Consider the following 27,426-nt stretch of genomic DNA (forward strand, 5'->3'; position numbering starts at 1 on the left):
TATATTGTAATTCATAAGATTTGATTTACGTTTCGCGTGGACCAAGCACATATGAAGATTGGATTCTCTGAAGATTTGTTTCAAACAAGAAATATACAATGATTTGGTTCTCAAGATTGGATGTCAAAACATTAACATTGTGCACCTGAAAATTTGACTTGATATGACTTGATTCGCAGATTGTTTTGGCCAGATTTATTATCTAAGCCAAAACGCTTCCCTAACTATGAAAATGAAGTCTCTAAACTTAAGAAGGGTACGAGCCGCATATGTAAAAGTGTCAATTATTAAGGCTTCGTCTGTTCATTGTTTATTATGAGTCACTCTTGTATCGTTTGATGCTAGGGTTGAACTGTTAGTTTAGTTGTAATTGTGAATCACTCATAAGCTTTTAAGCAATAGTTGATTCTGTTTATTGGAATGTGTCCCCTCTTTGATTGTTATTGTTGCCATCACTATTGTATGATTGAAGAGAAGTGAGAATGGTTTCATATCTAGAAGAGTCTTAGATAGAAATTATACGGGTAGTGATTAGGTGCGAAGTTTGTAAAACTAGAGGTTGTTTAGAACTTCAAACTAATAACATTATAGTAGATTTCCTTCCCAACTTAGATGCCCCTAGATGTATGTGACGTTGCACCAAACTGGGTTAACAATTGACTTGTGTTATTTACTCCTTGCAACTTACTGTATTATGTTAATTATTTTTGTTGTTGCGATGTCTTAACATTACGTTCGACATTACGTTTGACATCTTGGTGTCCCGACATCTTATATGACATTTGTTCTTTCATGTTATGTCATAATTTCACTATCTATTTACTGTTAGGATTTATATGTATGATGCTTACGTTGATTTATTGTTGAATATTCCTGAGTACCATATTTGGAATCAGGGACATGAGGATTGTTATATCAACGACCTCGTGCAAGTTTTCTAATACTTATAACTAATGATAATTCCTATGTTGTTTTGATATTTATGCTTTTATCGCAAAACGTTTGATATGAAAATAGGAACACATAGCCATTGATTATATGTTAAAAAGGTATAAATGATGTTTAATTTAGAAATTCATATAGATGGTTCTAAGATAACGAAAATGTGAGAGCAATGTGTATTTTCATGATGTCAAAACATTGTGACTTTGACCAAATCAATCTGAAAACAAAGGAAACGAGTGGATGCCTTAAGGAAAGGTATTTTTGGCAAAAATCAGTCAATAGGTCGACTCATTGATGCTATAGGTCGACCTATTGGTAGACTCAATCTGGATTCTATGTTGGGGCAGAATGCGTCTACGCATAGCCCTATTCAGGTCGACGCATGGATAATTGAGGAAGCCTCGGGAATGTGCACGCCGACCCTATAGGTCGACGCATAAACAATTGAGAAAGCCTCGGGAATGCGCACGCCGACCTCATAGGTCGACGCATGGATGATAGGTCGACGCATTGAATAGTTAGGTCGACGCATGGTTCATATTTGCGTACAAAACAAGTGCAGAATTGCAATAGGTCGACCTTCACAGATGGACAGGTCGACCTATCGCTAAAATTACTGGTTTTTTACTGATTCTAAGTGGCTAATGAAAAGGGTGTGGTATATATTGTTCCTTGATCATTTTCAAGTAAAACAACAAGAAACGTGAAAGATATACTCAAGCTTCTCTTCATCTTCAACCTTTCGCTTATTGATCGAAAATTACACATAATAATCTCTTTCGATCATGGTAAGGAACGTGCGTTGATAAGGTTCGACGGTGGACTCAAGTCTTGTTCGAGTAGATAGGATTCGACGGTGGACTAAAGTCTTGTTCGAGTGGATAATTTTGAGGGTGTTTCTTGTATAAAATCTTAGGGTTTTTCCTTCTACATCAAGGTTTGATTTGAAGGTTTTTGACGATCGCTTCGCTTTGGATTCAATTCAGCCGAGCATAAGGAATTGAGGGATCATTGATTCGCTCATCAAATTTGCTACAACCGGAGGATTGAAAAGGAAGGATCGGGGTCGTGATCGGTGGAGATCATTGACATTGACTTGGTTCTACTTGAATCAAAGGGAGGAAAGATTTGTATTCAATTTTACTGCATGTATGTAGTTGGTGATTGGTAAACTCTTTCCTTGTTAAACATTTTTCAATCTAATAAAACTTTCCTAATTTCAATTGAAATTAGGGGCAGACGTACTCCTGCGAGGACGATAGAGGAACTGCCTAAACAAATATCGTGTTCATTTAATTTCCGCCTTTTACTTTCGTTTGTGTTCGTCGCGATATTGTGTGTTTCGTTTGAAAATTGCAGGTGTGTGAAATTCTCGCATACCAAGTGTTTGATAAAATTACAAGCACAACATATTGCTACCAATTTATTATATCTTTGTCATTATGAGTAACTAGACATATTGTGGTGTGTAATTGATTGATTGTGCGATCGAACGCCTAATTTTGCTTCATTTGTTTTTCATCCACGTTTACAAACGTATATCCGGCCTCCAATAACTGTGATCGTTCATAGATAACGTATTTCCGGGGAAAACTCATTTCAAAGCTTTAAAATATAAAATATGTAAATTGGAATCTATTCACCCCCCTCTAGATCCTCCTAGTTGTCTAACAGAAAATGTCTCAGAGTCAATTGAGAAAAGATTTTTCTTTTAAAATGGCCTCTAAACAAAACAAGATATGTCGTGAAAACGGGTAACTTGTAAGTTTAGAGAACGGTAATGCACTGACGAAAGTGAACATTACTACTACTTTTCATAGTTTTCTACAAGAATTGAATTCTCGTTATAATTGAAATTGAAACTTGTATGAGCAATGTTGTTGACAAGAATCAAAGTCTCAGATTCTTCCTTTTTTATTGTTAAGAAAAACCAAAATTTTAATTTTATCCCAAACAAGACTCGAATATTGATCATTTTAAATAAACATAGAATCAATAGAACTTGGTTCTCAAAATTTGATATTTGTGGATAGTACTACTTTTATTATTCTGATATTGACGTATGTTTGCAGCGTGTCAGAACTAAATATGTATGTTTTGTTAATTTTATATTCCTACTTACCTAGATTCTCAACATAATCACCTTGCAAATAATAGCTTAAAAAATATTAAATGATACTACTAGTTTATAAATGTATAAAATAAAATAATTATATAGAACACTAATTTTAATTTTAAAGAAGTATGTGTTTAAAAATAGAACTTTATTGCTGGTTGTGGTTTCCAATGTCAAATTGTTATATTGAGCCATCAAGGAAACACATATAATTCTATAAACTAACACAATTTAAAAGACATGAGTTATTATATCAAGGGAACACGAATAATTCTAAATGACTAACACAATCAAGAGATACAAAAGAATGATTTTCTCAACATCTTTCGTAAGTCTAGCAAAATAAAAGAATTCTTAACCATATAGCCAAATGGGTCTTGCTTTTTCATAGGAAATTTATGAACAACTCGTACTAAAGAATATTTGAGAGAAGTTGAACTCGTTCTTCGCAAGATTTACAAAATAAACTCTCGATTTTTTAATAATAGTGAGATAGTCATTTTGAACAAACATGGTGGATTTGATGCTTACAATTGTCATTTATACTTTCTAAGTGAATGATAAAGGAAAAGAATTTTCTGTTTGAAGGTGTATAAGTGAAAATAGTGAAGGCAATGTGTGTAAATAAATTTTTGGTGAGTGAATTTATAAACCTTCAATCCTAAAACTCTTTTCCTTTTTCCAAACTCCGATAATAATGACAATTAAAATGTCACCATAAAAACCCTAATAATAATGAAAGGACAGAAATAAATTTGACATTTCACATGCATGAGACTAGATCTTGTTTTGAGAACACCGATTGTTAAACATTCGTCACTAAGTATATGAATATTAATCAGAATTCAAAGTGATGGTCTAGATAAACTTTATTATTATTTAAAATTTTGTTGTATAACATATTCTAGCAACAATTTAAAAAATGTTATGTTTGGTGAGACACACATGGAATGATACATCTTGTAACAGATGCCAAAATGTATATCATTTTAATACATGCCGTTTATTTTCATCAATAAATGCTAGTTTATGGGTGTACCCAAGAGAAAAGGGGCCTGAGACTTAAAAGAGAAGTATATAAACAAAATTTGCCCAAAGTTCTTATTGTGGAACTATGGGCTTATAGATTTAACCAATAAGTGATCAAAGCTAAACAATTCATGCCTAGACCTATAATGGTTTTGATGATGACAATTCATGAAGATGCAACATGACTTTAATGATAAAAAACCATAAAGACAAGTAAGTGCTAAAATTATTTCGAGCAATCAAAGATGCATAATACAATTTGATCAATTTCTTCCTCGAATAAAGTTGAAGAGTTCGGGTATAATGATCACGCGATATCCTCAATTTATTCCTTGTCTTCAAGAAGATTATAGTGAAATGCTTATCTGATTAGTATATTCAGCAAAAGACTTGAAGCTTCAGAGTGTGGAAGACATGAAGTGTGAAAGCTCACTTAATCGTGTCTGAGTGATTAATATTTTGTAAAAACATAATAGAATTTTTGTAAAGTAGCATGGCTAAATTGCACACTCACTTAAACTATTTTTAAAGCTTTTATTTCTCAAAGAAAATCACCAAAGTTGTTTTAGAATGTAGGGGTTAAAAAGACAAAGGCAATTAGGGCTAGATTTGCAGCTATGGACATAGTTGATGGTTCATTTCTAAGGGATTATACTAGAATTTATGAATATTGTCATGAAATCTTAAGAACAAATCCTGGATCAACAGTCAAATTAAATGTTCAACCTTTGCAAGAAAGGATTGATGATAAAATGCCTCGTTTCAAGAGATTGTACATATGTTTTCTTGTATGTAAAGAGAGTTTCAAGCTTTATAGGCATGCCATTGATCTTGATGAATGCTTCTTAAAGTGTATTTGCGGAGGGAAAATGTTTGCAACAATTGATAGAGATCTTAATGATCAGATGCTGCTAATAGCTTTTGCTGTTGTGGAGGGGGAAACTGAAGATAATTGTTTATGGTTTTTGGAGCTTCTAATTGATGATTTAGGAGGTAGGAATGTGTGTCTTTCCTACACATTCATTTTTTATTAGCAAAAGGTTTGATGTATTTATGTTAAGATTTCATGTTTGTTCTTTATGTCATTTATGTCGTTTCTGATTGATTAATATGACTGCCTAATATATGTATTCCAATGTCTATTAACTAAAATGGATGAGCTATTATCTAATGTTGAGCAGAGATTTTATGTGAGACATTTGTATAACAGCGTTAGGAAGAAGTTTCTTGAAAAGTTATTAAAAGAAATTATATGGAAGGCTGTCAAATTAACTTATCCACAAACATGAGAAAGAGAAATGAGGGGAATGAAGGATGTTGATGAGTAGGCTTTTAAACATATGATGAAGACACCACCCGTATTTTGTAGTAAATCATTTTTTAAGATACAATCAAAATGTGACTTTGTACTTAATAACTTGTCTAAGGTATTTAATATTGTCATTGTTGAATTAAGGGCTAAACCATTGGTAACTAGGCTGGAGAAGTTAGAACTTACCTTATGGAAAAATGGGCAAGTAATAGGATGAGATTTCAATACTTGTGTGATGAGGATGTTTTACCCTAATATTAAGAAGAAAGTGGAGAGAACCTAAACACACGACAACTTACGGATTGTAAGATAAATATTATTTTTCTAGTAAAAGTTATCGTTCTTTGGTAAATTTACTTATTGATTATGAACAATGTGTTGTAGGATGTCAGCTTAAAACATTTTTGAAGTCAAACAAATTGAAAATCAAGCATAATTTTTTTTGTCAACTTAAAGGAATGTATATGTTCTTGGAGAAAATAGGAACTCACGGGTTTTCCATGTGTTCATGCAATATCAGCCATGAATAGTAGGAACATAAGAGTAAATGACTGTATCCCAAAGTATTAAAAGAAATTAATGTATCATACAGTCTATAATCTTGTGATTTATCCTGCCAGTGGCTCCAATTTGTGGGTCAGGATAGAATATGTAGATGTTCAACCACCAAAATACAGAAAAATGTCAGAAAGACAAAAAAGATGAATAATCTTGAGTAGGAAGATATTGATGGAACAAATCATAAAATGAGAAAAACTTGAATGATTCTTAGGTGCAGTAGGAGCAAGCACGTTACATTAAGTCTACTAGTAATATGACACCATCTACACAACTAGTCTATGACAGTAAAGTCATGGCTAGTGAACATCATACTAAACATGTTCAAAAAACTCAACAACCTAGTCAATCTACACCCACAACTAAGGCAAGTCAAGTTTGCCAGCAATCTCAATCAAGTATAGGAAGGCCAAAAAAGTTGAGTGTTAGGAAGGCATCATCATCTGGTGTTACCCTAATGTCCAACAACCAGATTAAGTGCAATAAAGAAATGCAATTGGTCCAACTACAAGAAGAACTACTCCAACAAAGAGAACCACTTCAAACAAGAAGACCATTTAGTTTAGTTATGTATTGTCATTTAAATGTTTTATGTTATTTTCTGAACAAGGTTTACTTATGTGTTGTCTGTTGTATTCTCAATAAGGTTTTATGTTGTTATTTTGTATGCCTATTTAAACAAGGTATTTTGGTACAAGGTTTGTTAGAACATACATTGTAATTTGAACAAGGTTTTATGTCTGAATGATTATTACGATGGTTATCTAGTATATTTGAAGTTTTCGTGTAATATTCATTCTATGGTAACAAATTCAAGTTTTGGTGTAATGTCAGCATTCTGATAAACATCTCAAAACTTCAAGTTAATAATTACAATTGCAACAAATTCAAGATGATAAAAACTATTTCAAAATGATACATTGATATAATCCAACTGGTACATAATTCCACGGATACATTAATGAAAACTTATACATAATGACCTTTACTGATATAATTCAACTGGTGCATAATTCCACAGATACATATTCAACTAAAACTAGTACATTCAAGTAAACCACCTCTTGTAAAATTGGTACATTCAAGTAAAACTTGTCTGGTAATTCAGCTTTGTCCAAATAGTAAAACAAATACAAGTATTCTCAAGTTCCAACAAATCCTCCAAAATCACGTATCCTGAATATTCATACAGTGAAAACAAGAAAAAACATAATCTTCCAAATTTTCTTCACTTCATGATGTTCTTCAATACAATTTTTAATTCCAACAATTCTTGCTTTTGTTTCTGATTTGTAAGCCTTAGTTTTTCAACCTCCATTTTTGCTACATCATTTTTTCTGTAAAATTTTCAAGTCTACATTTTTGCTTCATTATTAATTGGTCCTTCTCATCTCTAACTTCTTCATAAAACCAATCAAAAGTCACACCATCTTGATTAGAACTTTGTCTAAGTTAAGAAACCAAACAACAATGTCATACGACTTAAAGTTTCCCAAAATTTATTCTCAAAAAAGATTTACCATGAAAGCTTACCTTAAAATATAGACAACACCAAAATTGCTTTTCATATTTGCTAACTGTTGTTACCCTGCGAAGAACAACAATATCTCCACAACGATAAAAAGGTTTCCATCGCATATTCAAACTTGTGTAAACCTTCAAATCAAAACTTTCAAAACTCTTCGTTTTATCTAAGGATGAACAACGCCTAAAGCTCATAGTTTGTGGAACTCACAATTTCAGCGAGTAATGGCGATGACAATCAATGAATTTTGAGCCCTAATTTTGATTTAAGGTTCGTTTCTGAGTAAAATACTAAAATGTAGTGAAATTGCAAAGAAGACAAATATGGTGATCAACAAATGCCACGTCAGATATCATACGTGCAATAATAGATATCATTTCTAAGAATTTGATGAATGTTATGAATAAATATTATTGTGGATGTCCATATATATTCTTATCTTTCATCTTCATATTCCCTATTAAGTGGTATAGTAAGGTTATGATTTTTCACCTTCCTAATGTCCTCCTATAAATAGAGACCACTTTGCAATGTAAAGAGATCTACTTGGAAGAAGATAATATAATATTGATTTTCTCTTCTCTACCTCTCTTTGATCTCTATTATTTTAGTTAGTTTTATAACACGTTATCAGCACGAAGCTCTCAGGTATGTTTTTCTTTGTTTGATTTAGTTTCAAGCTATTATATGTTATTTGATTAGGATAATATAAATTGTAATTTCCATACATCCTAGAAGGATTGCAGGAAGAATACTAAAATATCTCAAAAGATTTCATAAATATTTTTTTTTTGATTTATCGATCTAAAATTTTATAACTTGTAATATTTTCATTAAAATATTGTCATTCCGGAAGAATGACACACATAATTTTAATGCATCCCAGAAGGATAATTATATTTTTTAGATCATTGTTTATAACAAATTATTTATATAGTTCCTGAAGAATTTATCAAACATCCCTGAAGGATAGCAAAACAAATTATTAATATAGTTCTTGAAGAACTTATCAGGCATCCCTGAAGGATAGCAAAACAAATTATTTATATCGTTCCTGAAGAACTTGTCAACCATCCCTGAAGGATAGTAAAACAAACTAATTATATGACGATATAATTTTAGTAATATGATTTTGTATGACTAAATATGTTTAATTTTATAAGGGATAATTTTTTGATAATTATATGATAATATTTTCATATGCATATGTATGATTAAAGTGTTTAGTCATGAGATACTATTATATTGGTTTTGAATTATATTGGAGGTATTTAATATCGTTATATTACACAAATGAATTTGGACATTAAATATATAATAGAAAAGCTATCGGTTTTTCCCTCGGGCTTGTACTACACTTATATTAGTACAATTGAAGCACGTGTCATTGTAAACCAGTAGTTTACAAATTACACTTAAATGTGTCGTTGGTAAAACCGGTTGGGTCTTCTCAGATATAATATGATGCGAATAATTTGTATTGAAGAACCAGAAGTTTCTTCAATCTAGTCAATTTTTGTGTGTTTCTAAAGGAAAATAAAAATTTGAGAAATTGCGTTTTTATGACATTAATTGTTGCATCGACTAAAATATCATGCATATGTCTCTACTCACAACCAGAAGTTTGTGAAATTATTTTCTCAACTAATTAGACTAAGATCTTGTTTTCTGGATTTTTGTATAGAAATTCCTGTATAAGTATCACATATATTATTAAAATTGACATCGAATATCATGTAATATATGTTCATAAAAAGAAAATGGACCTGAAGATCCATTCTTTAGACGTCTAAAGTTAATTATATGGTTGATACTTATGAGATCATCAATTCTAAATTATATATTTGAAACACCCAAAGTATGATATTAAGATATTTATTCGCATTAAGCCAACAAGATACTATATTTTAGTCCTCCCTAATTTATTATAATACTTCTCATCTTAGTGAACATTTGGATGTGTTGTGTATATTACAATTGCTCCAATATAATACATTAAGATGAGTCATGAAAGAATATTGGAAAAATATAATTATTATGACTCTCAATTTCGAGGATATGATTTGAGAAAATAATCAAATACTTGATTGCAGCCCAGTAGGCTGATTATCACTTGATAAATTAATTTTCCCAATATTAGGGGGAGAGAATAAGCATCTGAAATCATGAACAAGAAGTTCAAATGAGCAGCTGAAATCATGAACAAGTAGTTTAAATGAATAAGTTAAAATAAATTATTATCTTGATCCTCGTACAAATCAATATGAACCAAAAGTTCAAAATATTATTCATTTGCAAAGTTTATGAAATAAATTATCAGTTGATAATACTCCACTCAAAATGGATTCTCCTATTGGATAATATAATATTGTAAATGAGTTGTTGTTGCGTCTGAAGCGTGGTATGAAAGTCGGTTCCAATGTTAAAAGTCCTCTACTAAGAAAAGAAACTAAAGATGACCCAAGTGAGGATATGAAAATGCTAAGAGCACTTTGACCTAATTTAATTTTCAGTTCCAGAAGAACAAATCAAGTACTTGAAATATGAAATAAAGAGATCTCGATAAATTATGTCATGGATGAAATGGAATGGAACCGAAATTGAGATAACTAAATAAAGTCAATATTGACAATGTCTTTGTATACAATATAGCGCTAAAAGTGATCAATGATAACGAGGATCATGAGTCAAAGTCTATTAAATATTAGAGACTAAGTGAGAATTGGCCAAAATAAATATATTCAATTGAATAAGAATTAAACTCACTTTACAAGTGACTCACTTTTGGAGCTGTAGTTCGAACACCTCATGGTATGAAACTAATTGGATATAAATGAGTTTTTGTGAAAAAGAAAAATAAGAATGATATAAAGTTTGATTTATGGCTCAATAATTTTCACAAAGAGCTAAGATTGATTTTGATAAAACATGTTCACCTGTAGTGGATTCAATTGATTTTTGATAATTAATTAGCCTTGTAACACATGAAGGGCTTAATTTGAACATGATGGATGTAATGACATCTTATTTATATGGTTCACTTAATAGTGACATTTACATAAAACTCCCTGAAGGGTTCAATATACCAGAGGCACGTAATTTTGGATCTCGAGAAAACTACTCCATCAAATTGAACAAGTTTCTCTATGGGTTGAAACAATCTGGATGCATGTGGTATAATCACCACAGTGAATATTTATTAAATGATGAATATACAAATAACTCAATTTGTACTTGTATTTTCATAAAATGGTGTGGAAAAGTATTTGCAATAATAGTTGTCTATGTGGATGACATAAGTATTATTAGAATAATTGCTTAAATAAAGAGTTTGAGATGAAGGACCTAGAAAAGATAAAATATGTCTAGGTTTGAAAATTGAGCATGTGGACAAAAGAATATTTGTACATCAAGAAGGTTATATAGAAAAATGTTGAAATGATTTTATATGGACAAATGTCACATGTTGCCTACTCCAATATGGTTGTTAGATCATTAGATGTGGAGAAAGATCTTTTTAGACCTCGAGAAAAGGATGAAAATTGCTTGGTCCTGAAGTACCATATCTTAGTGCAATTGGAGTACTAATGCAACTTGCTAATTATACACATCATGATATATCATTTGCGGTCAATCTATAAGTAAGATAGAAATATTCACCTACACGAAGAAATTAGAAAGCAGTCAAACATATACTTTGTTATCTTAGAGATGCAGGTTACTTGTCAGATTCTCACAATGGTAGATCAGGAAGAGGTTATTTGTTTACATGTGATGGTACAACCGTTTCATGGAGATTTATGAAACAAATCATGGCAACAACTTCATAAAGTCTCGCATAACTATCAGCACTACATGAAGTCACTTCGAAGAAGACATTTTAAGTAACTAATACAAATAGTACCGTCTCACATATAAATGTATGTATGAGGGGGAGAAATAAATATTTTCTGCACTCTTTTTCCCTTCACCATGGTTTTGTCCCACTGGGTTTTTCTGGTAAGGTTTTTAACGAGGCAGTTCACACTTAAAGGATATTGTACTCTTTTTCCTTCACTAGATTTTTTCCCACTGGGTTTTCTCTAGTAAGGTTTTAACGAGGCATATCCTCAATGGACATCCAAGGGGGAGTGTTATGAATAAATATTATTGAGGATGTCCATATATATTCTTATCTTTCATCTTCATATTCCCTATTAAGTGGTATAGTAAGATTATGATTTTTCACCTTCCTAATGTCCTCCTATAAATAGAGACCACTTTGCAATGTAAAGAAATCTACTTGGAAGAAGATAATATAATATTGGTTTTCTCTTCTCTACCTCTCTTTGATCTCTATTGTTTTAGTTAGTTTTATAACAATGAATGATATAATATAAATAATCAAATTAATTTTTTTTTTAAAAATAAGATATTAAAAAGGAATTATTTTAATTTATTTATTATTTACTTAAAAGAAAAGTTATGATGTGAAATCTACTAGATTCTTAAACATTTCGCCTGAATTCTTCGTCTTCCCTCACTGAGAGCAGTCACAATCCGATACCCATACACAACACAAAAACATCGTGCGTGACTATCAAGCGGGTAATAAACTCAACCATTTCTGGTTCTTCAACTCAACAATGGCAGAACCCAAAGTTAAATACGATCGCCAACTCAGGTAACACACTTCATTCTCTCTACCCTAACTTTTCTTCTTTCCTTTCACATGTAAAACCTAACAGTAAACACGAATTATTGTTCGTTCATGTACGCAACTAGTTTAATTTTCGATTATCAATTGATTCCAGCATTGTGCGTGTTTGTTTTATTACTCCAACGACTTCGAATTTTGTAGCGTGAGGTTAATTGTAAGTTCACCGAGTGCTGATTGTTTGTGGTCATGTAGGTTTTGTTGTATGGTCTTATGAGATTTAATGAAGTTGATTTGATTGAACTAAGAGTTTTACGTGTTTTCATGTGGTACTGAACTGCTTTAGTGTTGTTATTGTAATCTTTGCTAGTTTTATTTTTTGTGAAATTTCCCTATTCATAGTAGCTGTAATCAGGGTTTTAAATAAAGGTCTCTGCTACTGTGACCCTGATCTAGGCCTTGACTAGTGTTGTCAATTGCGGCTATGCAACATTACTGTTATAGTCTATTTGACTAAATTTTGTGCTGTCCTAAATCTTGTATTGCGGAACAATAGTGTTTTGTTCAAATTTTGCTGTGCTATATTGTTTATTTGACCACACTGGCCGCGGCATTATGTTTTGGATGTTGCCAGATATGCAACTTGATTGCGGTTGAGGCCTCATCGGTTGCATTTTAATTTTTACAGCATTATCAAGGATTGCGGCACAACCGCTACTGAGACCAATATTTAAAACATTCTTGTAAGATAGCTATTGGTCATGCTCTGCTTCGTTTGCTGTTAAGCAGCAAGTTTCTGTTTAAATTAATGTATTATGATATTTAAAGTTAAATTATCATCTATGTATGCCTGTCTTACTGTTCTTTTTTTGGATGGTATTTATGACATCTCTGGTCTCATTTGTGGGAAAAATGGTTTTTTTCTTGAAAATGCAGAATATGGGGTGACCAGGGACAGGCAGCCCTTGAGAAATCTAATATTTGCTTGCTTAACTGTGGTCCTACTGGTTCCGAGACACTTAAGAATCTTGTTCTAGGTGGGATTGGAAGCATCACTGTGGTTGATGGATCTAAAGTTGAAGTTGGTGACCTTGGAAACAATTTTTTGGGTACATTATATTCTTGTGTTCTGGTTTTGTTTGGGTTTTCCTCTTTTTGGCTCTTCAATTTGTCTCTCTTTTTGTAGTGGATGAATCAAGCCTTGGGCAGTCGAAGGCAAAGTATGTGTGCTCATTTCTCCAGGAGCTGAATGATGCAGTTAAAGCAAAATATGTAGAAGAGTATCCAGATGCATTGATTGAGACAAATCCATCATTCTTTTCTCAATTTACTTTGGTTGTTGCCACACAGGTGTGCTCTATGTTTCTTACAGCTTCTATAAGGCAGTGATTTTTCGCTTAAGAGTGACTTGTTGTATAAGTAGATTACGTGCCTCCATTCAAAACTATGCAATTTTTATCTAACTTTTCACATGAAAGATACCAGCCAATTGGTAATATATCTTAGATAATATTTAAAATAAAACCTTATAAAGAGCACATTACTTTAGGCATTCTTTTCAACTGTTATCTCATTTAATATTATTATTTTTTTTTATATAAACTTTCAGCTGGTGGAAAGTTCAATGGTGAAGCTTGACCGAATCTGCAGAAATGCAAATGTTATATTGATACTTGCCCGCTCCTATGGCCTTACTGGGTTTGTACGAATCAGCTTGAAGGTACTTTGCTAAATTTTTTTACAATACAAGTTCAAGGAATACTCTAATGCCTGAGGAAACATATGCATTATTTTTATCACCTACATAGCCTAATATGATATTTGACCCATTAAAGAGAATAAAAATAAACAAATGTGGTTAATAGAAAAATGGTATTAACCAGAGAAGAGAAATAAAGGAGGTAATTGCAATAGTATGGACTAGACAACTGAAAATGCATTACTTCAAAGAACTGACGGGTTATAGAATATTGAATAATATGCTCTTGGTGATTAGTCCTTTTTTTTTGGGTATGATAGGAACATACTGTGATTGAATCAAAGCCCGAGCATTTTCTGGATGATCTTCGGTTAAATAATCCTTGGCCTGAACTCAAAAGGTATAGAGTATTTTTTTTTTTCTCTCTTTTTGTTGTTTTCTTCCTTTGTATAATATATGATCCTGTTCTGCTTCATCGGTTTCACTTGTCAACAAAATAATTATTTGGAAGAAGAAACCATGGCATAGACACATTCCTTCTGCTGTTTCTCTTTATGTTCTCATGCATGTGTGTGCCCATAGGTTTGCAGAGGGGTTTGACTTGAACGTGCAAGACCCTGTTGTTCATAAACATATACCCTATGTTGTCATTCTTGTCAAGATGGCTGATGAGTGGGCCAAAAGCCATGGTGGTAGGCTTCCATCAACTAGAGAAGAAAAAAAGGAGTTCAAGGTTTGTGTTTGAGCTTTTGCTTTTGCTTCTGCATCTGTTCTAGTTAGGTAATTAACATTGGATATGAACAATGTAGGAGCTTCTTAAGGCTGGGATGGTCGCGCAAGATGAAGATAATTATAAAGAAGCTATTGAGTCCTCATTCAAAGTATTTGCCCCCCGAGGAATTAGTAAGTTTATAATTGTAACAGATGCTTCTGACAATCTTCATTTTATAAGTCACTCTATACTTTTGTTTCATCGAACAAGGAGCATAAAAATAAATTGACTTTTACGAACTAGTTTAAATTTCAGAGGACCTTTGGAGAGGGTTGGTGATGAAATCAAAGAAAACTATTGAATCTTTTAAACTTTTTGACAAAATTACTGTAAACTTTTTCATTGAAAACTAGCTTGTCACTGACAATTGACAAAACCATAATTTGCTTGCTGTCTATGTTAAAAGTGGAATCATTATGATAAATTGTTTTATTGTTATTTTATTTAAAAAATTGTTTTTTATCTATAACTTGATGTTGTGTTAACATACTCACACCAATCAAAACTATGAGGCTTTATGTAATCTCTAATGCTGTTTACCTTCAAAGGTTCAGAGTTGCAACAAATGCTAAATGATAGTTCTGCGGAAGTAGATTCCAGTTCGTCTGATTTTTGGGTGTTGGTGGCAGCTCTAAAGGTTAGTGCTTCTCACACTGCATTTGTGAACTTGCTTCAAATAACGTTTGCTCGACTTTGGTGTTGAGAAAATTTGTAATTGTTGAATATACTCATAATTATGGTTATTCTCTCTATTTATTGTCGTTGATATAGTTTCCTATTTTTTCTTATTTTGAGAGTTCTTTCTTGTGTATATGTATGTATATTTGTCTAGCCCCATTATGAAATGCAACTCAATTATTCTAAACTATTCATCTTGGTAGCAGAGGCTATCCAAGAGTCGTTGTGCCACCTTCTCTTCGACCATATTCTAGATGTCTAGTTCTAGGGGTGCGCACATGTGTGTGTGTGTGAGTGGTGGTGGTAGTGGCAAAAGTCCCAAGTAGACGGGATATGGCCAGAAAAAGTTTTAATAAGTTTTAGACATACCTCTCCTTACATCTGGTTTTGTAAGGATGTGTTACCCTTTTAAAAAACCTAAGACTTATGCCATTTGATATTTAATGTTTTCCTAATTTTTTTAAAAGTGTTTTCTGAATGTAAAAAATGTTGTCTTTGAAAGACTAGAGGAGCAATCAAAAGTACTTAAAAGTTTTTCATATTTTGGCACTTTTGAATCACATTGTTACGTTTTGGGCTGCAAAATGATATTCACATCAATGTTTTGTTTTTTACTTATACTTTAGTTATTTGTTGGTACGTTTCGCATCATTTTGCAGGATTTTGTTACAAATGAAGGTGGTGGGGAGGCACCTCTTGAAGGATCTATACCAGATATGACTTCTTCCACTGAGTTAGTAACCACATCTTTACATACTTTTCAGAATAAGTTGATTTACTTTAGATAAGAAATATCATTAACTTATTTATCGTATGTGAATCTACCCACCTGCAGACAATATGTGAATTTACAGAATATATATCAGGCTAAGGCTGAGGCTGACATTCTTGCAATAGAGCGAGTGGCGAGAAATACTTTGAAGAAAGTTGGTAGAGATCCAAATAGCATACCAAGGGCAACAATTAAAAGCTTCTGTAAAAATTCGAGAAAACTCAAAGTAAGCATGTGATATTGGGAGCCAATTCAATTCTGTTTGCCAATAATCAATGTACAATCTTCTCCTGTTTATAACAACGGCTTGCTTATTATGTATGTTTAAAATTAAGGTTTCCGCTGAGCTGGTAAGCAAATAATTGAAATTTGAAGGTTTTTATTAAACTGGTATCTTTCCATCACAAAAATTGATATTGAATGTAGTTGATAACCTAGAAAATTAAAGCAGATGCTATGGTGTAATGGTTTAAAACAAATGAATTTTTCTTTAAAAAATTAGTTCTCCGAAATGGCAGTCATATAGTGAGGGAGGAAAATTAAATGTGGAAGTGGGGGGAGGTATCTGTTTACTGTAGATTATATAACAATCATTCAAAAGGATTACACTACTTTTGAGTTTTGGGGACCAAACAAATGGGTTGAAAACTGCTGATCTCTTTCATAAAAATTTATTCCATATATACTGTTGATGTATATAACTTTTACATTGCCAGTCAATCATAACCGTCAGTTTTTTGTTGTTAGTTACTTAATGGGTTTGAATTTTGTTACGATTAGTTGTTAGGGTATAGAATAGGGAGAATTAGTTATTTATTTGTTTAGTTAGAGAATTTTTGTATAAATAGGGGAATACAAGGGTAGAGTGGATTATCATTGAGTATTGTAAACAATTGTGAATAAAGTAGTAACTCTATTTAAAAAGGGAAACCCTTGGTGGAGAGATTCTCTTTTCGTCTTTTTTCCTATTTTCTCACCAAAATTCTTCATTTTTTTCAATTCTTGGGATCCTTTTCCTGACATTAATGGCTTTTATATCATGTAAATTTAGTATATTTCAAGTAGGCGATTGGAAATGGTTATCCCCTGCACCCCTAAGTAGTTGTTTCCTCCCCTTTGTCTTAAACGGGAGATTTTTTGTCGAGTCTACACTGGGTAGGTGCTAACCTTTATTTTGTAGGTTTGCAGATATCGTCTGATTGAAGATGAGTTTAATTCTCCAAACCTACCGGAGTTACAGAAGTACCTGACTGACGAGGATTACAGGTTATGTCCATTTTATAGTTAATGCTTCTGTATGAATATTATCCTTCTGGGTCTTTTATTTGTTTCAAGATATAATCTACAGAGTGACCAGCTTTCTAAAAATTTGGTTTCCTATTTTTATACATGACAGCATCGCTGTGGGAATTTATATTTTGCTTCGGGCTGTTGACCGGTTTGCTGCTAACTACAACAGTTTTCCTGGACAGTTTGACAAGTAAGTCTCACTGTTAATTAATACATATTTAACATGTGTTTACTATTTGTTAAGTAAATAATAGTAATTGCTAAAAATTAGTGACATATAGTTTTAGGCGCTTGGTTTGGGCCTAAGCCCTACAAATGTGTCAAATAGAGGAATGGTTTATATTTGCTGATGTGGCTGGTTTGTTAGAAGAGAATGGTTTATTTAAAGGATAGGGATATTAAGAGATAGGGCATTGAAAATTATTCCTTTAGAAACCATAAAGGTTTGGGTAGAGAGAGAGAGAGTTGTCTCTTCTCTGAGGAGCTTAATTCTGGGATTGCAGGGTTCAACAATTGTTATTTTATTTTTTATTAGATGATAAAACCATATAATATCAATAGAATCCATAAATTTACAATACAGAAGAACTTAAAATTATAGGCATGTCTGACGGGCCGAACCTATTTTTCTTACTGGCCGACAAAATATTTACTTAAATTGAATAGATATTAGAGATATTATGTTTAATGACTTCTGAATTACTATATCATATAACTTCTAAATTACTACATAAATTTAACAAACATAATATTATTCACTTCATTAAATCTAATCAAATTATTAAACCAATATGTTTTTTTGGTGTATAATATGTTTTATTTTATAATATTTGTTAATAAAAATTGTTAAATTAAAATTATAAATAATTATAAAAATTATAGGCATGCCCGACGGGCCAAACCTATTTTTCCACCATATATTTGATTTTAATAGCAATTACCAAATCTATGTGTATCCTGACAACTACTACAACTTATAAATTAAATTAATATTTGTATGACAATCAACATTAAATTTTGTTCATGCTAATTCGTATAAATTAATATACATTTTTTAACCATAACTATATAATATTTATTTAATAATTATATCGAATTTACATGACTCGGGCGAACGCACGAGTCCTTTACTAGTTCAATTAATAATACAATTTCTATTTCTCTTGAATTTGGGTTCCTAACACATAACTACACAAATCAAAGATTTTATTTGACCTTTATCTATATTACCACTTGAATCCCCTTGTGAATATAAATACGAATGATGTTCAGTCTCATAAGACGACATAACATTTCAATATATCATTCTTCATGGCATTGAGCAATTTGTGCTGCGAGATGACTCGGGGAAGTTGCGAGAGAACCTTCCACATTTGCACCCAAGTATTGACAAATAGTTGCAACGGAAAAGAAGTCATGATCGGAGGATGGAGTGAGAAAATACATCAAAAACCAATACATAAGGGCTGTTTGAAGAACCCATGTTGACATCTCTCGCAACTGAAAACTGATGGCAAATCTAGAATCCAAACAGAAAACAAACGCAGGTGACTAAATAACTACACCATAAGTGCCCACACGTGCGCTGTTTAGACATGGCAACAAAATCCGTACCTGCGGGTAGGGGTGGGAATAGGCCAGGCCGGCCTACAAGGGCCTATAGCCTAGCCTACTTAAGGCCAGGCCAGGCCAGACCTATTTGATAAAAAGGTCAGGCTTGGGCTTTTTTAAAAGCCTATTTAATAAAATAGGCCAGGCCCAGGCTATTAAAAAAGCCTATAAAGCCTTGTAGGCCGGCCTATATTTTCATATATATTAAAATTAGTCTAAATAGGTTGGCCTATATATGCATATATATTAGAAAAAGTGTTAAATAGATTGGTCTATATATGCATATATATTAGAAAAAAATGCTAAATAGGTCGGTCTAAATGTTCATATATATGCGACCTATAAGGCTTCTTAAGTAATATGAATTAATTGAAAATATTAATAAGAAAGAGGCTTTTAAATAGGCTTTCAGGCCAGGCCAGGCTTTTAAAAAGGCTAGGCCAGGCTGAAAAAACGAGCCTATAGTAGGCCATAGGCCAGGCTCAGGCCTTGTAAATTTATCGTAGGCCAGGCCCAGGCCTTATAAAGCCTAGCCTAGCCTATTCCCACCCCTACCTGCGGGTACCCACCCGAACTCGTCCCGAAGTTGACGGAAAAAATCTGATTTGACTGGGTTTGGGTTTGGATTTGAGTTTTCTCCAATTACAAAATACGGGGACAGGTTGGGTAATGGGGACACTAGTACCCACCCCAAACCTGCCCCGTTTATTTCATTATATACATTATTGTTTATTTTTGATAACTTAGAATATTAAATATGTGACCAATGTTTTGATATTTTGATTTGAATTTATTTTTTAAAATATTTAAAATGTATGTATGAAATTGTTTTATTTTATTATTTATAACTAGTAAGATACCCGTGCTTCTGCACGGGTAAATTTATTTGATATTGTATAAAATTTAATTAGATACCTATAAATTTAAAACGAATGGTTTAATTATAAATGAAAAATGATCATATAAACTCAATTATATTAAATAATCATATAAAAAAATATGTAAGATGGAGATAAAAAAAATGAAATTTTAACATTTGAAAATAAAAATTGTCTCTCAATTAATAGTAATTGTTGAAAAGACGCTTGTGCGTCTTGATTCCAGCAGAAACTGTCTTTCTTCAATAGATGAGTCAATGGTCTGGCTATTTTGCCGTAATTATGCACGAACCTTCTATAATATCCGGTCAGTCCCAAAAAACCTCTTAAAGCTTTAAGATCTTTGGGAATGGGCCAGTCCATCATAACTGCAATTTTTTTAGGGTCTGCTGCTACTCCTTCTCCGGATATAATATGGCCAAGATACTCTAATTGAGATTGCCCAAAATTACACTTTTTCAAATTAGCAAATAATTGATGCTCTTGTAACAATGCTAAAATTACCTGTAAGTGCTTTTGATGTTCCTCCACATTCTTGTTGTAGACCAGTATGTCATCAAAGAAAACCAAGACAAATTTTCTTAAGTATGGTCTAAGCATTTCATTCATAAGGGCTTGAAAGGTAGAAGGGGCATTGATGAGTCCGAATGACATCACAACAAACTCATAATGTCCTTCATGGGTTCTAAAGGCAGACTTAGGAATGTCTTCCTCCTTCATTCTTATTTGATGGTAACCCGATCTCAAATCCAATTTAGAAAAAATTGTGGCTCCACCCAATTCATCAAGTAACTCATCAATAATAGGAATGGGAAATTTATCAGGCACAATAATTTTATTCAAAGCTCTATAATCAACACAAAATCGCCAACCCCCGTCTTTCTTTTTGACTAAGATTATAGGGCTTGAATAAGGACTTACACTTGGCCTAATGACTCCAGACTTGAGCATATCATCCACTAACCTTTCAATCTCATTTTTCTGGTAGTGCGGGTACCTGTAAGGCCTGATATTTGGAATATTGACTCCTTCCTTGAGTACAATTGCATGATCCTGTCTCCTAGACGGCGGTAATCCCCGTGGTTCTTGAAAAACTTCTTCGTAGTTGACTAGGATTTCTTCTAGCCACTGAGGTCGAGTGGGGTTCGTTTCTTCCTCTCCCTTCAAATTTTGACACTCCAAGAGGAACCCGTGGCCTTCATCACGAATAGCTTTCAGGACAGATTTGATAGAGGCTGCTGCCCTTGTCAATTCTGCTTCTCCTTTCAAAATATGGTACTTGCCATCAAGAGGAACTTTTATAATTAAATCCCCAAAGTTTGCTCTAATTTCACCAAGGCTGGACAGCCACTCCATTCCCAGCACCACATCCACTCCTCCTAAGTCAAAGATAAAGAAATCTTGCTGAACTTCCATTCCTTGCATAATTAACTTCAATTTCGGGCACATTCCTTCACATGGGATTTTTCTTCCATCTCCCACTTCAACATGATAAGGTGGGGTTTCTTCTACCGAATACTTTTCTTCTTTTACTAACATGGAGGAAATAAAATTGTGAGATGCTCCGCAATCTATCAAGATCACAACCTTTCTATTTCCTATGGTTCCCCATAGTTTAATAGATTTTTTAGTAGTGAGGCCTGATATGCTATATAAGGACAGTTGCACCATTTTCATCTCCTAAGTCTTGTCTTTCTTCTTGAATCTCTTCCTCGGTTTCTTCCTCCAAATCTCCCTCCAACAATAATACATGGAATTGCTTATTAGCACATACATGACCCGGACTAAATTTTTCATCACATTTGAAAACAAAGTCCTTTCCTTGACTTTTCTTGTAGTTCAGCATCTGATAATTTTCTGAAACCCCTTCCCTTGAAAGGATTATGTGGCCTCTGATTACTAGTTTCTCCCACCGAACTTCCGGTTGCCGATACAACCGAGGATTGATTTTTAGTCCCCGGTTCCCATGTTGCAGTTCGGGTGTTACTGTAAGTTCGGAATGTTGATTTGTTACCCGAATTTGTACCCACATTTCCTTTGCTTAACAATCTGTTTTTCTCATCAACCCTTTGTGCATAATCCATTAATTCAGATAATCTTTCAACTGGATGAAGCTTTAGTTCCGCTCTTATCACATCTTTGAGTCCGTTCAAAAAAATTCCTTTTAAATATGACGGCTCTGCACATTTAAGGGGGCCTGCATATAACTCAAATTGCTCCCTATATTCTTCCACTGTTCCTGTTTGTTTGAGACTCAACAACAATTCAAAGGGACTTTGGATCATTGAGGGTTGAAAACGTTAAAGTATGGCTGTTTTGAATTCCTCCCAAGTCGAGTTTGGTGAAGACACCTCCCGCCATTGATACCATGCAAGTGCTTTGCCCTCCATGGCTACCATCGCTTCCTGCAATCTCTCTGTTTCATCCACCTGCTTTAGGTCGAAATAACGCTCGACACGGTTCAACCAACCGTAAGCATCGGTACCTTCAAAAATCGGAATTTTCAATTTTCGCCATCTTTCTTTGCGAGACTGGATGTCGGCGATTCACCGACGCATCATCTTCATCGGATTGGTCCTCGTGTTGTGATCCTGATGGACTTTTGCGCCTCGTGCGGCGAACAGTTTCGACTAAATCCGACATTTGTTGTCTAACCTCCATTCGCTCCATCCGGTCTTCTTCACGCTGTTTCTCCATTGTTTCTTTCATTGCTAACAGCGCTTCAAAGCCACGTTCTAACAGTTCCATTTGTGCCTCCATCTCGCTTCTAGTAACCACCATCAACGTAATAAGGATCGTAATGCTCTGATACCAGTTGATAGAACTGGTACCAAAATAGATAGATAATTGAATAACCACTAGTTTTATTGAGTATCCCTTGAGGAAAACAGTCTCACAGAGATATACACTCAGAAATGTATAAGAAAACAAAGCTAACAGTAGAAAATGAAAGAAGTATGAGAACACGGTTCTGCCAAGGATTTCGAGAGCCTTGGAACTCTCCCTTTCTAAATTCCACTCAGAATTTCTAAGATGTTTCCCCACGTTCAGTGTCTTCTCATTATATATTTTCCCACTCCCCAAAATGTAACTGCCCCATAACTCCTATTGTGAAACTGCCCCATAACTGAGTAATTCCCATTACTTTCCTATAACTGATATAATCAGTTCTGCCCTTTCCTCTTGTACACATTTCGTATAAGAGGTCTAACATATTAATCCCTATTTATTGGGATACATAAGCTCAATCCTGATTCAAAAACAAATCATAATAATAATAATTTGGAAAGTACTAATGAGTGCTCTTAGGGAATTGGCTAAGGAAATAAATGTAGAAATTTTGTGTTGAAAAATGGTGTATTCAACTTTATTATAGTTAAAATTGTTTTCAATACAAAACTTCTACTTTTAGCTTCCTTACTATTGTCCTTAAGACACTGTTAGCATGACTCTAATAACTATTATATAATCTAATCATAAGAGATACTCTAAAATAATATAAAATATTCTAACAAGATTGACACCTTTCCTAAATGCAATGAGAAGTTTAGGTGGCGTAGGTGGAGGGGTAGTTGGAGGATTAGTTGAAGGAAGCACCAATGGAATTTGTGTCCGCCAGTGGTAAGTACACAAAGGAGGCGGAGTAGAAGCAGTCTCACTATGCCTGGTTTTGATGCTTTAGCACTGCCTTAATATGGTTTGCCATGACCAGGAATGAAGTTGATCACTGTTTTTTCCATTCATTCTCCTTCTGGACTGTGCATTTATCTTGTTAGACTCCCTCGCATTAGTCTATATCAATACCTTATTGGATATTTTTACTGACACCAGTATGCTTGACTGTCGTGCCATTGATACTCGTATGGACCTAATTTAATGCTTCGTCCGGGTCAGGTTGGGACCATAGAAAAACCTGGAAAGATATTGACGCATCTCTATGTCACCAAATCTGATTGCAGTGAACAGAGTAAGCTAATTTCTATATGCCCTTTGTGATAGCCACTGGGATGTCATTATATGTATCCTTCTATAAAAAATGCACCAGGAGGAAGACTATTATGTCTTTATAAAGATAAATGTTATGTCAAAATTTCTTTTTGCTCTGATCTTGACTGGGCAAGATTACTATCATATAGGAGATCTCTATTTGGATATTTTGTTCTTATTGGAAGAAATATGATTTCATTGAGGTGCTAGAAATATAACATAGATGCCATCTATCCAGTGTGGGGGCTGAATACTATGCTATGGCAGTAGCTTCAGTCATGTTTACTTGGCTTGGCTACTACAACAACTAAAATTTGGACACAAACTAATGTGACACTCAAGCTGCTCTTCACAATTGATTTTGTGAGGAGATAATGTTTTTAGGATGAATCACGACTAATTTGACACGTTCAGCAAGTCTTTTAAATGCTCTCTGTTTGACTATATTTGTAACAAGACTGGTTCATCGGGCAAATATGCTCTAGCTTGAAGGATTGTGCTGGAAAACATATTTAACACGTGTTTATCATTTACATAGTAACTGTTAGGAGATGAAGATACAGTTCACAAATCAAGGATTTGGTTTGATCCTATATAACTACTAGTTTATTCTCCTTGTGATTATATATACGAATCATGTGGCTAGTATTGTCGAAAATTGGTCATGGCAGGTGGCAGAATTTTTGACAGACCATCATTCAATGGCAGTGGCATATCGGTTTCACACCGCAGCCGCAATCAGTGTAGTTATCATCAAGATTTTATGCAAAATCGGAAAGGGAAAGTAAAACCGTTAGTCGAGGAACCTAACACTTGTTGCAAAATTATGCTTAATTACTACAACTCACATATCCATATAAATTCATATATATGCTTATAAAATTACATTTGTAAGACAGAAAATCTTAAATCACAATACTCACGGAAATTTAAAATTCAGAAGTATAGCATACAAGTAAGATTATTAAAACCTTAAATCACACCAGATACTTATATATTTTTAAATTCAATCATAAGCATAAGGAAGTCAATAAGTTAAGTAATACAAATATTTTTAAATTCAATCATAAGCATAAGGAAGTCAATAAGTTAAGTAATACAAACTCATAAGTCTCAAACTTGAGAAGAAGTTATACTAATCAACAATCAAGAGGGGTGATTCCACCCACTTCCACCAAAATAAGATTCTGCATATTCTCAATCAGTGAAGGTAAAACATAATTGCAAGTTCGTGGGATTTTATAATTCAAATCAATACTTTAATTACCATGGCCACAATGAAGCAGCTGGCCATTGCGAAAAAAGAGAAAACCCCAAATCATTAAGAAAACATAGGTTTTGCTGTGTGACCCGAATCTGAACCCAATCCAAATGTTGTGTGCGAAGAGGCCCTTTTTAAAACCCTGCAAAAAGTAACATAGGTGTACTGGTTACTGTTTTAATAACTTACATCTTAACACTCTTATTGCATGGCATTCTCCATCCCGCGGCGACCACCACCGTTGCACAACAACTCCTTATTCCCACGGTGACCGCCATCGCGCATGACAAACTTCATCCTGCGACTGCCATATTTATAGAGTGTATTGAAAAGTTCGTTTGATAATTGTGTTGCTAGCATTTTTATCTGACCTGTGATTGAGGTTTATATTGTTTATATGTTGCAGTGCAATGGACGAGGATATATCTCGATTAAAGAGCACAGCAGTTGGCCTGCTTAATGACTTGGGATGCAATAGTGCTACTTTAGCTGAGGACCTTATCAATGAGATGTGTCGATTTGGTGCTGCAGAGCTTCATGCTGTTGCTGCTTTGGTTGGAGGAATTGCATCACAAGAAGCGATCAAGGTTTGCTATTCGAAATCATCTAGAATAGTTTTATTTTCTGTTCTTATTTTCTTGGGTTTACTTGTATAAACCTTCATATTGTTAGCATGAAAATTTTATTGGCCCCTTTGGTTTCGATCAGTCACTTTTGAGCTTTTGCAAGATTAGTGCATGAATAAAAAGCTAAACATAAAGAGATTCTTATAAGCAAATAACACAGAGAAGTCAACTAAACTATGACACTTGATATGTTTACTCACCCATTATTATAAAAATCTATTCAAACTCATATTTTATATGTAAACATGCTTGTTTTGTTTCCTAATTGAATTAAAATTGAGCTCAACAGTAACCTTTGTGAGTACTTGAATTGCAATGTTAGAAAAATAATAGTTACTTTTATAGAAGTTCCACATAAAAATTGTATGGTAAGTATACACCCAGAATCAGTAGAAGATTATCGACCACAGAAAGTTTTCCCTAATAACTAAATTTCCATGCTTACGCACAGTGAACAAAAGATGGAGAATAAGCCAGTGTTGTCTGTAATTAAAGCATTAGCATGGAAAGACAAAGCACAAGAATTTAATAAAATCCATTTTGAGGGACTTCAACTTTTAATGACTTAATTAATATTGATGCGTGTATAGTTTCAGCTAGTACTCGGCATTAATACATGACAGAATCGTCCCAATTTCTCAAATGAATGTGTAAAGAATGGATAATCATTTTGTTTCTCCTATCTAAGAGTAAATCTTTGAGTTGGGGAATAATTGCATTACTTTTTTTTCTTGCAGCTCATAACAAGACAATTTGTACCAATATCTGGGACCTACATATTCAACGGCATTGATCACAAGTCACAGCTATTGTTATTGTAACTGGTTTTATGATGATAGTACTATTAACTGACTTGTTTGGCATCGTAGCTTTTTGGGTATGCTTTATCCTTACAATGTAATTTATAATGGTTCTGATGTAGAGTTCTATTGGAAGATGCCTTTGTTATTATAGTCTTACCATCACTTCTTCCATGCATCTTATAATGCGGAGATTTGAGGCTTTTTTTGCACACTAAGTTGCAAACATGTTTGGGAATTTGATCTTGGACAATACATATAGAGAAAAGAGATATTCAGTTACAAAACTGTACGGGTCCACCTTATTAAATGAGTATTGTTCATGCAGGAAAATCATGCTATCATGCATACTTGAAGCACTATAATCTGGTTCATTAAACATCAAAGAAACTCTTGAAGACGGCATCCTTTGATGCAAAAGAGAACACTTTGAGAAGTTTAGAGAAGAAAATGAACAACTCTTGTATATTGATTGAATTGTAGCTCAAATAGGCTTAGTTTTGCATTATATAGAACCAATTATCTAACTGAATCTACTATTGATCTAATAGTTTTCTAGCAGCACTAACTCAATGATTTGAGATTGATCAAACTAACTCCTTGAGCTATAACCATTAGGAACTTGTATCTCCATGACATTGTTTTCCTCTTTATTTGATCAGCAAGACTTCTTTACTTTTGCTAGTTTGTTCAAGTGTATTTCCTTGTTGATCATGTTGAATGTCATTAATAGCGCCCCCAAAAGCTAAAATGATAGTTGAGCATGTTCAGCTTGGATATGAGTAGGGGTGTTCATGATACGGTTCGTGAGAAAAACTGAACCGAATTGAACCATAATAAAAATCCACTCGAATTAAACTGAACCGTTTCAATTTACTAAGAACCGAACTGAACCAAAACTATTGGTTTGGTATATTGTTTCGAAATTCCG

At 33.5% G+C, this 27,426-nt stretch overlaps 1 protein-coding gene across 2 annotated transcripts; it reads left to right on the forward strand.

The window, feature by feature from the left end:
* The first annotated feature begins 11,972 nt into the window (after positions 1–11,972).
* Positions 11,973–27,174, forward strand: LOC131601760 (NEDD8-activating enzyme E1 regulatory subunit AXR1-like). 2 transcript variants are annotated; one of them, XR_009283824.1, is made up of 15 exons: positions 11,973–12,148; positions 13,058–13,230; positions 13,308–13,471; positions 13,731–13,841; positions 14,141–14,220; positions 14,403–14,553; positions 14,630–14,723; positions 15,141–15,229; positions 15,930–16,003; positions 16,106–16,268; positions 17,223–17,308; positions 17,439–17,522; positions 25,476–25,656; positions 26,433–26,572; positions 26,824–27,174. XR_009283824.1 is itself a non-coding variant. In XM_058873651.1 (14 exons), exons 1-14 carry the CDS (start codon positions 12,111–12,113, stop codon positions 26,514–26,516), a joined length of 1,572 nt encoding a protein of 523 aa, XP_058729634.1. In that variant the 5' UTR covers positions 11,973–12,110; the 3' UTR covers positions 26,517–26,654. The 2 variants fall into 2 exon arrangements, 1 of the variants encoding a protein (XP_058729634.1); XM_058873651.1 differs by lacking the exon at positions 26,824–27,174 and having other exon boundaries at positions 26,433–26,654.
* The last annotated feature ends 252 nt before the right edge of the window (positions 27,175–27,426 follow it).

Source organism: Vicia villosa, linkage group LG5 (genome assembly GCF_029867415.1).
Source record: "Vicia villosa cultivar HV-30 ecotype Madison, WI linkage group LG5, Vvil1.0, whole genome shotgun sequence".
Taxonomy (NCBI): domain Eukaryota; kingdom Viridiplantae; phylum Streptophyta; class Magnoliopsida; order Fabales; family Fabaceae; genus Vicia; species Vicia villosa.